Here is a 17,185-nt window from a genome sequence, read left to right as displayed (position 1 = left end):
TTCTAGGTACTTTTTAAAGCACTTGTCTTAAAATGATGGAAAAGACATGAAAAAATGATTCAGAATCTAAAATGTTCCATGCTTCCCATTGAACTTCTCATAGTTTTAAAAGAACCGACATAAAAAACTGCTCCAATGACTATTAAATCTATTAATCTGAGAAGCTAGTAACTGAGTCATTGGATAGATTTTCTGGTGAGAACTCACAGAAATCTCAGTGCTTACCTACCTTTCATAGTGTCTAATAACTGAAGTTCCTAATGACCTACACCTATAGCACTAGTCTGGCTCAAATCCTGAAAAAGGCAAGATGTTTAACACAAGTCTTACTAATGCTACAATTTGGTAAAGCTTGAAACAAGTTTTGTAAGAGTTTCAGAAATAAGATGCCTATTAACACTGATCTGAAGCAATTTCCATAACCCATCATGTAATCTAGCTCTCAGATTCCATGCCAATACTCCAGTTCAGTGTTGTGATTATATTTCAAGCTATATTAACACCCTGATAAATTCTTGCCAGCTTCCAACCCCTTAAGATGATCCCATGAGAGGGGTAGAGGGGTATAAGTGGCAGTATTATAAATCTTGTGCCTCTCCACCAATAATAGAATAATCATCTGGAACCAGGAAGTTATTACATACTTGATTCCCTCCTCCCCATTCTATTTACCACTAGCCTGACATATCTAGACATCAGAGTGACTTCTGTTTGAATTTATCCAAATTATAGAAAACTAATGGAGTTAGAAGATAGCTTCACTATTATAACATTCATCCTTCATGTTTTACAGATGAAGACACAGACATAGAAGTTAAGGAATTTGTCCATGTTAACCATTAAAGAGATCTTTCCATAAAACATAGGTGCCTACCTATGTTCCAGATATAAGCCCCCTTACCTGTGAAGGAAACAGAGATGGATCAATTGTACCTTGTGAACTTTGCCCAGTAGTAACACATTCCTTCAACAACTGTTTCAAAGTTTGCTTCATTTCCAAGGCTAAATCACTCAACCAAGCCTGAAAATAAAATATATAAGCCATAAAACAAATATTCAGTCTACTGACTATACTTATTCTTTTATTTTAAAAGGGGAAATTCTCATTTCTTTTTGATTCTTTACACCACCAAAATGTGTAAAATTCTTTATTTTATTAATAAATGGTTTAAGTAATTTGAAGAAAATTTTTCGACCTTTTGAGATGATGATGAATATGAAAATTCTTATTTCTGATTAGCTATGACTATCATGATTAAATATCTATAAAAACCAATATAGTATGAACATTTAAAAGTAGCCCATTCATTTCATCATTATGACAAATCAAGCTAGATACCTGAGCCAAGAAATCATAGTCAAAATGACTAGCTAAGTTTCCTGGCTCACACTATTCTGATGATCTTATCTTCCCAAAGTTGCATCCACAGGAAGAGATTGCTTCATCAGAATGAACTATATTTAAAGGAGATTAGGCTGCCTCATTAAACAAAACTGATTTTGTTTTAAAGTCAAAATAATATATGTACCTATTCACTTGATTATAGATAAAATAATAAAATGTAACTGAAATAATAATGACAATTGGTAAAAATAACAATGACTATGAGTCACTATTTAAAAGTATATTATTTGTGATGAAATATAAAGGCAATAACAACAATCTTAACTTTTCATCATTATTTACTTAACTAACCGCTAACTTCTAGATTTTTAATTGTCTGAAAAACATTCACCAATATTAAAAACAGCATGAACCTTTGCCCATCCCAAAAGCCACTGACGCTAAAGAGTGAGAACCTGTTCCTCAGTATAAGGCAACAGAAAACACCTGCTCTGTTAATCACAGGGCTTCCAGAGTTTTAGCTCTTCCTTTACGGGTGTGACTGTTCTAGCCCAGTTACTAAAGCTTAAGCTCTTCCTCTCTCTGTTGTGCCAACAAAACTTAAGAAAGGAAAGAACCAGAAAGTTCTTAACCAAACATGGGAGCTACTTAGAAAATTTTCAGTGCTTTCAGAAACCTGATTTATATCCTCAACATCTAATAAAATGTTGACACCTCACCAAGAATAGACATTTTTTTAGGTCTTACAGAATTTACATCATGATAGACAACCCCTATATGCCTAAAACAGGACTTTGATCAGTTGGCTTCTAGTCTTTGAGAACTAGTTAATCAATAATTCTATAAATGCACTTGTTTCAAGTTTACTTGTTCATCTAAATGACTGTATAGTGCTCATATTTTAAAGAATAAAGAGAACTAGGACTCATTGACATTCCAAGCACTATACAGTGTACTTAAAGCCAATTATTTCATTTAATATTCAAAGGAAAATCTTTAAACAGATATTAAGATTATCATTTTACTGATAAGAAAAATGCTCTTAAGTCACACATTTAAAAAATTATGGAGCTAAGACAAATATTCAAGTCTTTTTTACTTCAATATCAAAGTTCTTTTCATGATTACATGTTGCCTTTTAAAGACTAAAGACCCATATATTTAAATGTCAAACATTCTAAACCTAACATTTTTGAAGATATGAGATTAATGTTCTAAAGACACAAATGAACCAACTCTTATCCTACAAATTGACTAAAATTATTTTTAAAATCAATTTTGTATGGTTAATCATTTTTATTTTCGTATTAAAAAAGAATTGCTTACCTCTACATTATTTGATAGAAGAACTTTATTTTTAAATGGCACAATTTCTCCCTCTAAAGATTTCATTGCAATTATATATTTTGATTCCTCATCAAAGCATACACTGTTAATACCTGTTATATAAAAGCAACAATTTAAATGTGAAAGGATTAAAGAATGATTATTAGACATGATATACATGTGTATATAATATGAAATATACACATATATCTCATATAATGCATATTGCATATATATCTCATATAATTATAATAATATAATTAATAGAATTATAATGTATATAGTAGTATCAGTATTTAAATGTCTTATTGAAGAAAAAATCACTCTCTCTGGATGGATAGTCTTATCACTAATCTAAAATATTTCTTGAGAGCTAGCACAGTAGCAAACGCCTACAATCCCAGTAACACAGGAAGATCACAAGTTCAAAGCTAGCCTCAGCACTTATCAAGGCCCTAAGCAACTTAGCAAGACCCTATCTCAAAATAAAATATAAAAACTGGCTAGGGATGTGGCTCAAGGATTAAGCAGTCCTAGGTTCAATTCTAGGTACCAAAAACTTACAAAAATACAACATAAAGTATTTCTTATTAACATCTACCTATACATGACATAATTTGCTAATAGACTTACTATTTATTTATATATCTGTATATTTGTTTGTTTATTAATTCTCACCATTTTTCAGAAAGAATTTTTAAGCAAATTAATCAATTAATGCATGCAAATCAATAAGAACCATCATAACTCTCAAACATTCTTAGTAGGAAAATGAAATGTAATGCCCTTGGAAAAAGACTTGCCAGTGTCTTATAAAGTTAAACATATACTCACTATATCTAAGTATGTACCCAATAAAAAGAAAGACATATGTCCACACAAATATTTATATGAATGTTCAAAAAAACTTTATTCATGTTAGCCAAAAATGGGATATAACCCATACATCCAACAGATGAATGAATAAATTCTTCAACAGATAAATGGATAAATTCTGATATAGTCAGACATTGGAATACTTTTCAGCAATTAAAAAAAAAGAATGAAATATACCTGTAAGTATGGCAAAAACATCACTAAGCAAAAGAAGCCACATACAAGTAAATGTATAAGAGTACATTTGATAGGGTTGAGGTATAGCTCAGTCTGGCAAATACCTGAATATTTATAGAATAAATGTTGCAACCTACCAGCAAACAGCTTCTTAAGGTGAGACTGAATCACTGCTGGGTTAGTAGACTGGCCCAGTATTTCTAATAAGTCATCATCACCAATAAAATAAAATCTGGGGAATGCTGAGCGTTTTTCCTAGTAAAAAGAAAAAGAAAAATAGCTTTCATTCTTTTCAAATAATTAAGATATTAAGGACTTTACAGTTTAGTATATATAGACTGTTTAAAAAAAAAACATGCCTCTAAAAATTCATTTAATGATTTCTGACATCTTTGAAGTTGATCAAGTACTGTAAGTAGAGTATTTCTGATTCCCGCATGAGCAGTTAATGTTGTGACTCTATTGTCTTTCTTGATGTCAGTCATTATTGATCTATAAAAGAAAAATTACTGTCACATGTGAATTAACATTTTTATCTGCTTCAAGTAAACTGTAAGAAACTTAACAGCAATATATTATTATGCTTTTAATAAATCATGCTGAAATTAATAATATTTCACAATTTTTATCCTTCCCTACTACAAATTTTATTTAATTAATTCATTAAACACTTATTAAATCCCATCTCACAGAGCTAAGGTTCCAAGGACAGAGAAGAACATTAAATAATTTCTCAAAATATTTAAATAAATTTATAATAAATGCTAAAAAGAAAAGGTACAATGTATTATTAAAGTAACTATTAGGACAATCCATAACTTAAGACTTCTTTGATAATTAATTTAAATTGTGATACAAATAATGAATAAGAAGAGAAGTCGGAGGACAACAGTTTCTGGCAAAGATACAGGGAAAGAGCTATATATGTCTGAGAAACTACAGCCTAGACTCACAAAAATAAAAGGAAAGCAGCACAAAAAAATGTCTAGAAACATAGACAAGGAACAGATCATGTTTTATTCTTAGAGCAATAGAAAGTCATTTTAAATTAAGTCGATGTATTTTACAAGTAAAATGAAAGTTTCACATACAGGATTAAAAGAAGTGATGAAAGTGCATTTTTAAATGATGACTGGTTATTGTGTGAAAAACATAGTAGAAAAGAAAAGTCAGAAGGTTAATGTAGAATCTATGTAAGAAAGTATTTTAGAACAGAATTGAACCAGTAGAGGTATAAAAGGTATTCAGTTCAAAATACACTAAGTAGGTTAAAATCAATCAAATTTGATAACTTAATGAATTTGGAAGTGGAAGGAACAAGACATATCAAGATATCCATTATGTAGGGGCCAAGAAGGTAGCTCAGTAGTTGAGTACATGATTAGTATGCATGAGGCCCTGGGTTGTGGTGGTAGTTGCTGCTGTTGTTGTTGTTGAAGAAGGAAACTGGTGACTTTAGGAAGTACATATATTGAGTAGATCAATAAAGACCTTATCAAAAAAGGTTAAAAAAGTAAATGCCTGAAAGAATGAAAACTGCTTTTCAGAATGATCCACTAGAGAAAATGATCCACCAGAGAAATTGATTGAACACAAAGGACACCAATAATGTACTGTATTAAGTACAATATGAATAAAATACTGCCATATATGTCTAAGTCTTATATAGTGATACCAACCTAAAATCTTCATCAACTCTATTGAAGCGTGTCTGTTCTTTTGGCAATGCTCCACGACCAAAAATGGGTTCCAAGTACACCCATTTTCTTTGAATATGATTTAAATTCTGTAGGTATTCATCTAACTCCGAAAGTTTTCTTTCCCAAATTGACACTTTATCTTCAAATCCTTTATAATATGGAGAATCTTTTAAAGACTGAAGAAGGCATCTGTTATCTCCAACCTGATTGACTATATCTTTCCAGTCTTTAATTAGCTTGATAGTTCGATTTTGGCTGTCTTCATAATCAATCAATGTAAACACTGCTCCAACTCCCCAAAGATCAAGTTCACGTAAAGCTTCTCTGATGGTAACTTCACCTTGTGCCCGACTATTTAAATCCTATTTAACACAAAATATCCATGTTTATTATTTCAAAATTAATTCCCTTATAAGTAAATTATAACAAATATACTCTTTTGGCACTACTGGGATTGAACCCAGGAGCATTCTACCTCTCAGCTAAATTCAGCTCCTCTTTCATTAAATTTTGTTTTAAGACAGGGTCTAAGTTGCTAAGGCTGGCCTCAAACTTAGGATCCTCCTGCCTCAGTGTCCCAAGTAGCTGGGATTACAGGTATGCACCACTGAATCTGGATAAGAACATACCTTAAGCAAAATATATTTTATCCGCATGTTCATAATAAGGCAAAAAAAATAAGTGGATATATTTTACAAGTAATTTAGGAAAATAACTGGCTGTTGCCTCAAAGTATATCAGATATTTAGCATTCATGATTATGTGATCAAAGTATATACAAACTTTAGCCTATGTTTTTTTTCTCATTTCTATAAAAGAAAAACAGAAACAAAACTAATCTGGCTTATTTAAAGTTCTGCAGACCAAAAAGCCAAGTTTTGGAAGAATGGAACTACAAAAATGTTATTATAATCTTAATTGTGATTTCTGATTCATGTAACATAATTAACAATCAACTAGAATTATATCCTAAAACAAAAATCATATTTTATAGCTTTCTGTGATTATCAAACATGCTCCAGAATTATTGACAAACATAAAGGTTGACATTTTGGATAGAAAATAAAACAAAATGCATCTAAGTCTTATGTATTTTCACAATGAATGGCCAGAACACAACATAGAAACTCTGCTACTCAAGACAGAATTGTCACAGTTTTATTTTCACCTGAGACCTTTTCTGAATCTAATTATTAAACTGGTTTTTGATTTTTGTATCCTATCTTTCAATTTGTAGCATAGTACATTATTTGAAATTCATTCTATGTAAGATAATTTACATAGATTAAAACTGACTTCCTTCATAAGGAAATTTTTTTTTGTATTTCATATGTTTTCTCTAAGAAGGGGTTTATATTATTGTTTCTATAATACTATACATAGTGATATATGGGTTCAGAGGTATTGCTAATGAAAGAATAATAGAATAATGGTACATTGTTACTATTTTTAAGGGAATAAAAAAATCTCACTTGCAAAATTGTATATTAAAAAAGATCAAATTAATGGGATATTTAGAAAATTATCTTACTTTAAGTTCTGAAGCTTTGGCTACAATTGTATCAGTTACTCTAAGCAAATCACCAAACAGTAATTTCTCTAAGCTAGTCCCCCTAGGAAGGCCAAGTAGACGAAAAAGGTCAAGCCAGTGATCTGGAGAAAGATGCTCCCCTCTCACATATTTCAAGATAGGAATAGAAGTCTGTGGAGAAAAAGAGAAGAAAAAGGCATATTTACACACATATGTGTATATTTGCAAAATACAAATTATTTACTTTCATGATTTTTAGCCCTCAAAATTTTTAATTACTGGGCTATATGGCTCAGTGATAGAGTGCTCGCCTAACACATGTGAAGCACTGGGTTCAATCCTCAGCACCACATAAAAATAAAATTAATTAATTAATCAAATAAAGGTATTGTGTCCATCTACAACGAAAATTTTTTTTTAATTTTTAATTACTCTATTATCTTATTTAACAATCTTAAAATCATGTTTTTAAACAGAAGTATATAAAACTTTTTATTAAACATTGTTGAAAATACATGCAAATTTCCTTTGTAGTTTAACATATTTTAAAGCATAGATTATTTCTATTTTCATTTGAAGATATGACATGTATTGTAGTAATATGATTAAATACTCTTTAACCTTAACAATGAATTTCCTAATTAAAACTTCTTTCCAATTGGTAGCAGAAATATTTATAACAGTTTACTCTATATTTCTTATTTGTTTATGTAATAGAGTAAATGAATTGAAAAATATATAAATTAAAATTATGGTTCAGTCACCAAATAGTAAAAAGATAAATTAAAGTTTCAAACATCATTTTTAATTATCAGAAGTAAAACAATCCCACTTTATATTTGTCAACTTCTGATTGTAACTTGACTGTCATAACCGAATGTTCTTCAATTTTCCTTAATCTGTCATGCCAATTCATCAAAAATTCCTCAAATAGATATGTCTTAGTCCTGCAAAATAACAAAAACACATATTAGGGTTCATATCCCCAAAACAAACTAAATTATAGAAATCTAAATATTGTTTTTTAATCAAACCGGAAAGTAATCCAATCTTCATTGGCCATTTCCTTAAATCCTTGCTGAAATTCTTCATAAAGGGTCCAAATCTGTGCATAGCTTTCAATGTCTTTAGCGATGCTATTTGCCATAGAGAAGTTAGGCTCGTCCAGTCCAAAATGATGGCAATCATCACTATAGAAACAAATATTGAAATATTAAATTAAAAAAAGAAAATTTATAAAATGCCATTATTCAAATAAATTCTGTGTATGTAAGAGGAAGAAAACGTGTGTGTGTGTGGCGGGGCGGTGGGGGGTGAACATGTATGCCTTTTAGTTGAGACAGACAGTGGAAGATTCCTACAGTACATGAAAATTTTACTTACATAATGGTCACTTTTTTCAAAAATGTCAGCATAGAGTTGGTAGTATATTTAAGGAGATTTTTTAGTATATAATATATATCATATATAATATATATAAATGTTCATGATTTTATAAATCTATCAATTAGTCTGAAAATAGTCTTTTCAATTGACTATAAGATACTCTTCATCTAATAGGTATAATGCCTCTTAATAAGAATGGTATAAAAATTCCATTCACCTAAGAAAACAATTATTTTATGGATACTTTTATCTAAATAAAACAATATTCAAATTAATACAGCTTTTTCTTTGAAGTCTTATTTTTATTATTTATTCTGCTAGATTAATTTTTTTCAAATTCAAACTATTTTTCAAACAATTTTGTATATTCCATTTTTTTATTATTGGTTTTTTTTAATATACATGACAGTAGAACCCATTTTTATATAATTACACAAGCATGGAATATAACTTATTCTAGTTAGAATCCCATTCTCGTGAATGTACATGATGGTGGGATTCACTGTGTTGTTTTCATATATGTACATGGAAAATAATGTCAGATATTTCAAAAATATTTCACTGTCTTTCTTTTTCTATTCCCCCTTCCTTCCCTCCATTCCACATTGATCCCATTTTTTTTTAATTTTCTTTAGTTGTTGATGGACCTTTATTTTATTTAGATATATGTGGTGCTGAGAATCGAACCCAGTGCCTCAAACATGCTAGCAAGTGCTCTTCCACTGAGCCCTATGATTACATTTTTAAGTAGGATGAGATCTGAAAAATATCACAATCCTTTAATTTAACTAATAAATAAATTTAATCTTCTACTTTCTTGAAATTTGCTTTATTTTACTAGCTTTACATAACATAACTCCTAAGAAAGCAGTATGTGAACACGTATTATTTGTAGTTGTTAAAAGAACTATCAGGAAAGGCATTAAGACAGCAGATATAATAAAACTGTTAGCTTAACATATAAATGTAAAATTCGTTTTTCAAACTAATCGGTTATAAAGAAAAAACATACACCAATTTTTTTCTTATGATTTCAAGATCATCAAATTCAATTTTTTTCTCTTTTATTGACTTTGCACTTTTTTCAAGGGTATTTTGTTGGCCAGTTTCAATAATATCATCACCAGGTTTCAATTGGTCCCAACGAGCTTTAAATTTTTCCAGTTCTTGATAATAGATTTGTAGACGTGATTTCACATTTCCTTTCATCACTTCAATCTGTAAGCCAACAAGGTTTAAATAATTTAATGCAGAGCAAAATTTCTATTTTCACATCTTTATTTCTAATATTTTCTGTTTTGAAGTGATAATATATGAACACTAACTTTCCAAAGCATTGTTTTAATCTCAATTATTGACTTCAAGTGTAATAAATAATTCTAATGACATAAAATTGGAATATATATTTATAATAACATGTAATAAAATAATTCCAATGATATAAAATTATAATATATTTATGATAACAAAGAGATAACCTTCAACTATCATCATTAAATCATTTTTATGACTAACAGCACCGACTACAACTATCAATAAAAATGATGTAATAAAAAAAAATGTTCAAAGACTGGTGGTTCTGAGTATATACTGGCTTAAAAGGAAGGCTTTTGCAGTTTTCCATGCAGCAAAGAGCCATCAGACTAAATTCTAGTATATAGCATATGAATGCTACAGATGTGTACAATCTCCAGATTAGGATAGAGAGCAGAACTCATCAGACACTAGAATGGCAATATGTAAATCAATGGAAATGTAATTGATGTAACTGATGTGATTCAGCAATCTGTATACGGGGTAAAATGGGAGTTCATAACCCTTTTGAATCAAACTGTGAAATATGATATTTCAAGTTAGATGTAATGTTTTGAACGACCAACAATAAAAATAAAATAAAATAAAATAAAATAAATTTAAAAAAAAAAGAAAATGCACACACACACAAAAAAAGACAGAGGGTACGCATTTCTCTTTCCCTCTTCTTTATACCTTACTAGGTAATTAAGTGGGCCCCAGACAAAGTCATAGACAGAGGCATCATTTCAGCTTGAAATTTAACTTGAGAAAGAAACTTAAGCTGTAATTGTTTGAGTCTTCATTAGAATAGTCAAACTGATATCTTCATAAATTTAGTAATTAAGAAAAAAACAATCAATTTAAGGTATATACATCAGGCAAACACTAAACTCATTCAAGACTGGAAATAAGATTATGTTTCAAAGGGACTATTTTCTTCTTGGCATGGTAAGAAAAGAAGACAAACCATGTGATACATCATTTACATAAAATATGTATTATTTTACTTTTAAATACTGACAAAGGTCAGTTTAAACATCAACATTAAATTCTTATAAATATGGGCTATAATGGAATAAATATAAGCAAAAAATGTGAGAATGAATTGTTTCCATTTTAAAAAAATAATTAATAGGTTCTTACCTGATCTTTAATCATAAGTTGGTGACTTTCCATCATTAACTCAAATTTATCCCACTTAGCTTTCAGATTACTAATTGTTTCTAAACCTCCACCTGCCACAGTTCGTAAAAGTCTGTTTTTACCTTCAGCTTCTTGAAATAAGGGCAAAATCTAAAGGTTAAAAGAAAAACATGTGACAAAGTATTTCATCAAATCTCTTAAGATTTCATTTATTTTATTTCATGATTTGCTTTTTTAAAAACCAAGATTTGTTTTTAAACAATTTGTTAAATTCCTAGATATAAACTTTGGAATGCTTAATTATTATTATATACAAGCTCAACTAAGGCACTTTTAACTTCAGTAGTTTAAAAGTAGTAATATGAGATTTAGTGAAACCATAAATCCATAAAGACAATAATTATAGCCGTTCAAAGTAAATTTCTCATAGTAAAATTTCTATCCATAAGAAAATGCTAAAGAGTCCTCTAAAAGTCCTAATATTACTGATTATCCAAAAAGCATAGATTAGTTAAATTATTCTACTTCATACAGAAGAAAAAGCTATGAAAAAAGGCATTTAAGAAATGAAAAACTAAAGAAGTGAAATCAAAATCAAGCTCCTACATCTGGAGTTTTCAACTGAAAAGCAGTTGTATATGATAAGTTGTATATGATAAACAGTTTCTTAAATAGTCTGGTCATTATGTACTAAACTGCTTGAATTGCTTCTAAGTCTTTTGAAACACTGTAAGACAATGTGTCCTATAATTCATATTTGATATTTTACTATTCAACAAAGTAGTTAATCCACTGAAAGACTTCTACATATTCATTGTGCCTATATTATAAAACAGACAACAACAGAAATTCAAATATATCTCAATGACCCCAGGGCAGGATCAGTTTCACCTGAAAAGCAGAGAAAAGCCAATGGACCAAGAAGCCCATGCTGTTCTCTCAGTAAGGAAAAAAAAAAAACTGCAATAAGATTTTTAATGCTCATGTGTAAACAGAACTTAAGTTAGCTTATAAAGAGACATAATGACAGTTTTCTGGCTTACCTGCCTCAAGCAGTACCCCACAAATCAACTTACCAACAGAGAGACATATCAAAACAGAATTCAATGCCATCTTGCTGCTTAAAGCTCAGCAATGACTTCCCAGTGTTCTCAGAATATAGTTCTAAAATCCCTGACATGGCTCAAGCTTGATTCTGCCCAGTTCCCAAGCTCCTTCCTACTTCACTTATTGCCTCTTATAATGTATCTAACAGCTTGCTATTCCCAGCAAACTATTTTTCCTCTTACCTTTTTTGATATTACTTTCATATCTTTCCTCCTGCTTCATTCTCAATCACTTTGCTGCTATTTCCTATGTTTGAACTCTAAATTTTTCAAGCCTCAACTCTGGTCCTATACTCTTTATCTACCTTACCAATTTCACTCATTAACATTTGCTTCCTTGATTAGAATGTTTTCTTGATAATGTTTATAGCTATCTGTAAAGCTATCTTTCTTGACCACAGCAAGCTCCATCTTTGCCTTAAGATCTTTGTACTTGCTATTCCTTTTTTTTTCATAATAATCTGTCTCCAAATCTTAGAATGATTGTCTCCTTATCTTTATGTCTCAGCACAAATGATCTCTCTCTGAAAAGCTTTCCTATGATAAGCACCACCCTAACTAACAGCCCCTTGTTTAGCATACCATTTCGGTAGCTCCTCTAAACAAGCTCCCTCTTATAAACACACTTATATACACATACACACACATGTTCCATGAGAATAGAACACATCCAGAGCTGCATTCCAACTCCTACCACAATGCCTAGAATGTATCAGATGATCTATAAGTATCTGTCAAAGAAATAAATGAATGACTCTGTGCTTTTTCTAAATGCCATAGTTTATAATCATTTCTTCTTTAATTCTTTTTACTAGACAGATACATTATTTTATTCACCTTTAAATTTTCTTTTATATCTTTCAACCTATTACATAAAAGTTTATAATTCCTTCCACAAATAGATACGTACATTTGATGAGGTGGAAGTAGTGATTGAACCCAGGAGTGCTTTATCATTGAGCTACATCTCTAGGTTTTGTTCTATTTTATTAATTTTGAAACAGGGTCTCACTAAATTGCTAAGGCTGGCCTCAAACTTGAAATCCTCCTGCCTCAGCCTCTTGAGTAGCTGCAATTACACATATGTGCCCCCATATCAGGCAGTGTATTACTTTCATTCAAATCCATTAAATTCACTATATGACTTTAAGTCTATTGCATAGCAGGGACACATAAAAGTTTGTGTACTGACTTGAATTATTTCTTCTTCTGGTCTAAAAACAATTTAAATCAGCCATAATATGTTCATAAAATTTTGGCTTCCTTATTCTGGGCTCTAGCCTTATGGATACTGGTTTTATGAATCTTTATCCCTTTTTCATATGTCTTTAATTAAAAGCTCTTCCATCGTGTGTGTGTGTGTGTGTGTGTGTGTGTGTTCATAATTCAGCCCTACCTCCATAGTTTAGCATCCTAAAATTACAATTCTGAAGGTAAAAGCATGAATTATTTAAATTTATTCTTACATAATATCCTTATTCACAATAATATCCTTAAACACAATATTCTTATGTCCCATCACAAAACAGATTGCAAATGCTTCTGAAAACAATATAAACCTTATCTTTATTGTTTTATTATATAAAAACAGCATCAAAAGTCTGATCATCTTCAAGACAAGATTGATTAAATATATAAACCTTTTATAATGCTAAGATTACATATTTCTAAAAAAGCACATAAAACTAACTAATTAAAAAATATCCAGTAGGATAAACAATAATAACTTTAATTTGGAATTCTTACCTCTGGCTTCTGTTCCTGCAGCTTACTGTACTGTAAATTTGCATCCCCTATTTCTTCCACAGACTGTGGCATAACTGTTAAGATTTCCATAGCCTCAGTAACAAATGTATCAATTTTATGTAAATGAGCTGAGTAGGTAACATTGAAATATAAGTCACAGTATTATTATCACAAAAATATTTGATTATGTCATTTCTAAATCCAGAAGTGTTAGAAGTAATCACTACATAAAATGCATTAAATCCTAAATTATTATTTGCTTTCATACAATAAAATTTCAAAATATGGAATAAGAAAAACAATTTTTCAAATAAAATTTTGTTTCACATTCCACTTAAAATTTTTGAAAACAGTTATTAATAAATTTCACTAACAATTACAAATATTTTCAGTCTTTTAAGTAATATGCTAAAATATCTCAATTTGTTATTTGAAAAGAAGAAAATTCATTATGCCAGAATTCCCTACCTTTCTCAGTAATATATGCAACAAACTTATTCTAGTTTAAATTCTAAATAATAAAGATATCTTCAATCTTTAGAACAGTAAAGAAAAAAATGAAGATTTGGTTCTTTATACTTTTACATGACAGCAGAGTCCATTTTGATAAAATTATACATGCATGGAATATATTCTATTTTAATGAGGGCCCCAGTCTTGTCGATATACACAATGGTGGGACTCAGTATGTTGTATTCATATATGTACATAGGAAAGTTATGTCAAATTTTTCCACTGCCTTTAAACTATTATTTAGAGAATTTTTTTCATATTTTCTACTCCAGTTTTAATTTTTAATCATTGAGATATTTTATAACTATCACAGTATATGTCTCTACATCCAAAAGGAAGTTAATATTAAAATTAAAAATTGTTTTTACCCTGGATGGATTTCTTCAAAGAAAGAATAAGCATATCAAATAACTTCTGGATGAGATCATCAATCACAGTCTTCACAGGGTTGCAATTAATATTTAAACAATCAACCTTGACAGAACTGAAAAAAGCCAATGAACATATGTGACATGAAAAGACTAATTAAAGGAAACAACCTCCTTAAAATATTATAATAATTTTGTAAAAACATTTAAAAATGTAAGACAAAAGTATTATTCCGATCTTTAAACACATTAAGATTTTAGCTTTAATTTAGCAAAAATGCCTTATTACCACTATTCCGAATGTTTTCATTGAAATATTACATTACAACACTAACTTTTAATCATCTAATGTATCAGATTTTTAAAAAGCAGCACATTATGAACCACAGAAAATTTAACAGAATATGTCAAATATCTCAAGCTCTAATTGCCACGGCATGTAAATATGTAAATATTTATAAAATAAATTCACTATACTGCAGCAAAAATAGAAACAACAATGATAATGAAAAGAAAAAGATATATAAATAATAAAGATTATTATAGCACTAAAATAATAATTGAGATACCATTTTATACCTATCAAAATGATACAAATAGAGAATGGTTAATTTACATTTTCAATCATGTAGGCAAAACAAAAACTCTCAGAAGTGCTACTAGAAGTATTAAATAATTCAAACTTTGTGAAGAACAATTTATATATCATATAATTGTAAAATAGGGAATTTCTCTGATTGTTTAAATGCCAACTTTAGAAGTTTTCCTAAGGACTCCAAGACTTGTATACACCTATCTTCATGAAGGCATTAACTGTAATAGTGAAAACTTAGAAAAAAATCTAAGTGCAATAATAGCTAAATTATTATATATCCATATAATTAAAAATAATATTTTTGAGGATAATAAATTATTAGAGAAATTATTTTTTTAAAAAACAGGTTACAATATGATTCGAACTTCCTAAGTATATGTATGCAATGTTTTGAATGGAATTTGCCCCCCAAAATTTCATGTGCTGGAAGTTTAGACCCCAGTGTGGTGATGAGAGAGGTAATGGAGCCTTTAAGAGGTTTGACCTAGTATGAGGTGATTAGGTCATTGGCAAAATGCTGCCCTCAGAAAAGAGTAATGCTGGCCTCAGAGAGTCAATTATTATAAAAGGGCAAGCCTGACCCTAATCTCTCTGACTTCATGTCTTGCCATATGATCTTTCCCTCCTATATGCATTCTCACAACCATGGGGTCCTTACCAAAGCCAAGACAATGCCAACACCATTCCATCAAACCTTGAAAACTGTGAAGTGAATAAAATCTCTTTTCTTTTTACATTACCCAACCTCAGATAGTTTGTTATAGCAATGGACAGCAGACTAATACAACATACTAATATATCCAAACCATCAAATAGCTACTGCCATTGTATTTTTCAATATTTTTAAATGTATTTTAAAAAATATACCACTATTTATTCTTTTTTTTTCATTTATTTAGTCATTCATTTATTCTTCATCACTCTCTCAATAACTGAAGTATCACCATAATATCCTATATTTCTGTTCTATTATATGTTTTTTTTAATTGGTTGTTCAAAACATTACAAAGCTCTTTTTTTATTGGTTGTTCACAACATTACAAAGCTCTTGACATATCATATTTCATACATTACATTCAAGTGGGTTCTGAACTCCCATTTTTACCCCAAATACAGATTGCAGAATCACTTGGGTTACACATCCACATTTTTACATAATGCCATATTAGTAACTGTTGTATTCTGCTACCTTTCCTATCCTCTACTATCCCCCCTCCCCTCCCCTCCCATCTTCTCTCTCTACCCCATCTACTGTAATTCATTTCCCTCCTTGTTTATTATCCCATTCCCCTCACAACCTCTTATATGTAATTTTGTATAACAATGAGGGTCTCCCTCCATTTCCATGCAATTTCCCTTTTCTCTCCCTTTCCCTCCCACCTCGTGTCTGTTTAATGTTAATCTTTTCTTCCTGCTCTTCCTCCCTGCTCTGTTCTTAGTTACTCTCATTATATCAAAGAAGACATTTGGTATTTGTTTTTTAGGGATTGGCTAGCTTCACTAAGCATAATCTGCTCTAGTGCCATCCATTTCCCTGCAAATTCCATGATTTTGTCATTTTTTAGTGCTGCGTAATACTCCATGGTGTATAAATGCCACTTTTTAATCCATTCATCTATTGAAGGGGATCTGGGTTGGTTCCACAGTCTAGCAATTGTGAATTGTGCTGCTATGAACATCAATGTGGCAGTATCCCTGTAGTACGCTCTTTTAAGGTCTTCAGGGAATAGTCTGAGAAGGGCAATAGCTGGGTCAAATGGTGGTTCCATTCCCAGCTTTCAATCTCCATACTGCTTTCCAAATTGGCCGTACCAGTATGTAGTCCCACCAACAATGAACAAGTGTACCCTTTTCCCCACATCCTCGCCAGCACTTGTTGTTTGACTTCATAATGGCTGCCAATCTTACTGGAGTGAGATGGTATCTTAGGGTGGTTTTGATTTGCATTTCCCTGACTGCTAGAGATGGTGAGCATTTTTTCATGTACTTGTTGATTGATTGTATGTCCTCCTCTGTGAAGTGTTTGTTCAGGTCCTTGGCCCATTTGTTGATTGGGTTATTTGTTATCTTATTGTCT

General features: G+C 30.5%; 1 protein-coding gene across 2 annotated transcripts in view; it reads right to left on the bottom strand.

Moving 5' to 3' along the window:
* Positions 1 to 17,185, bottom strand: part of Dync2h1 (dynein cytoplasmic 2 heavy chain 1) — a 334,173-nt gene that overhangs the window by 281,688 nt on the left and 35,300 nt on the right. For both annotated transcript variants that reach the window (XM_026392460.2, XM_026392459.2), the window contains exons 19-30: positions 14,514 to 14,629; positions 13,633 to 13,760; positions 10,781 to 10,930; positions 9,354 to 9,559; positions 7,990 to 8,145; positions 7,788 to 7,902; positions 6,956 to 7,126; positions 5,404 to 5,786; positions 4,084 to 4,216; positions 3,862 to 3,979; positions 2,672 to 2,784; positions 902 to 1,021 (exon numbers count right to left, since the gene is read on the bottom strand). In XM_026392460.2, the coding sequence (XP_026248245.2) occupies positions 902 to 1,021; positions 2,672 to 2,784; positions 3,862 to 3,979; positions 4,084 to 4,216; positions 5,404 to 5,786; positions 6,956 to 7,126; positions 7,788 to 7,902; positions 7,990 to 8,145; positions 9,354 to 9,559; positions 10,781 to 10,930; positions 13,633 to 13,760; positions 14,514 to 14,629 (1,909 nt within the window). The remainder of the gene's footprint in view (positions 1 to 901; positions 1,022 to 2,671; positions 2,785 to 3,861; positions 3,980 to 4,083; positions 4,217 to 5,403; positions 5,787 to 6,955; positions 7,127 to 7,787; positions 7,903 to 7,989; positions 8,146 to 9,353; positions 9,560 to 10,780; positions 10,931 to 13,632; positions 13,761 to 14,513; positions 14,630 to 17,185) is intronic.

This window comes from Urocitellus parryii, chromosome 4 (assembly GCF_045843805.1).
Source record: "Urocitellus parryii isolate mUroPar1 chromosome 4, mUroPar1.hap1, whole genome shotgun sequence".
Taxonomy (NCBI): domain Eukaryota; kingdom Metazoa; phylum Chordata; class Mammalia; order Rodentia; family Sciuridae; genus Urocitellus; species Urocitellus parryii.
This window is presented reverse-complemented; position numbering and strand designations above follow the sequence as displayed.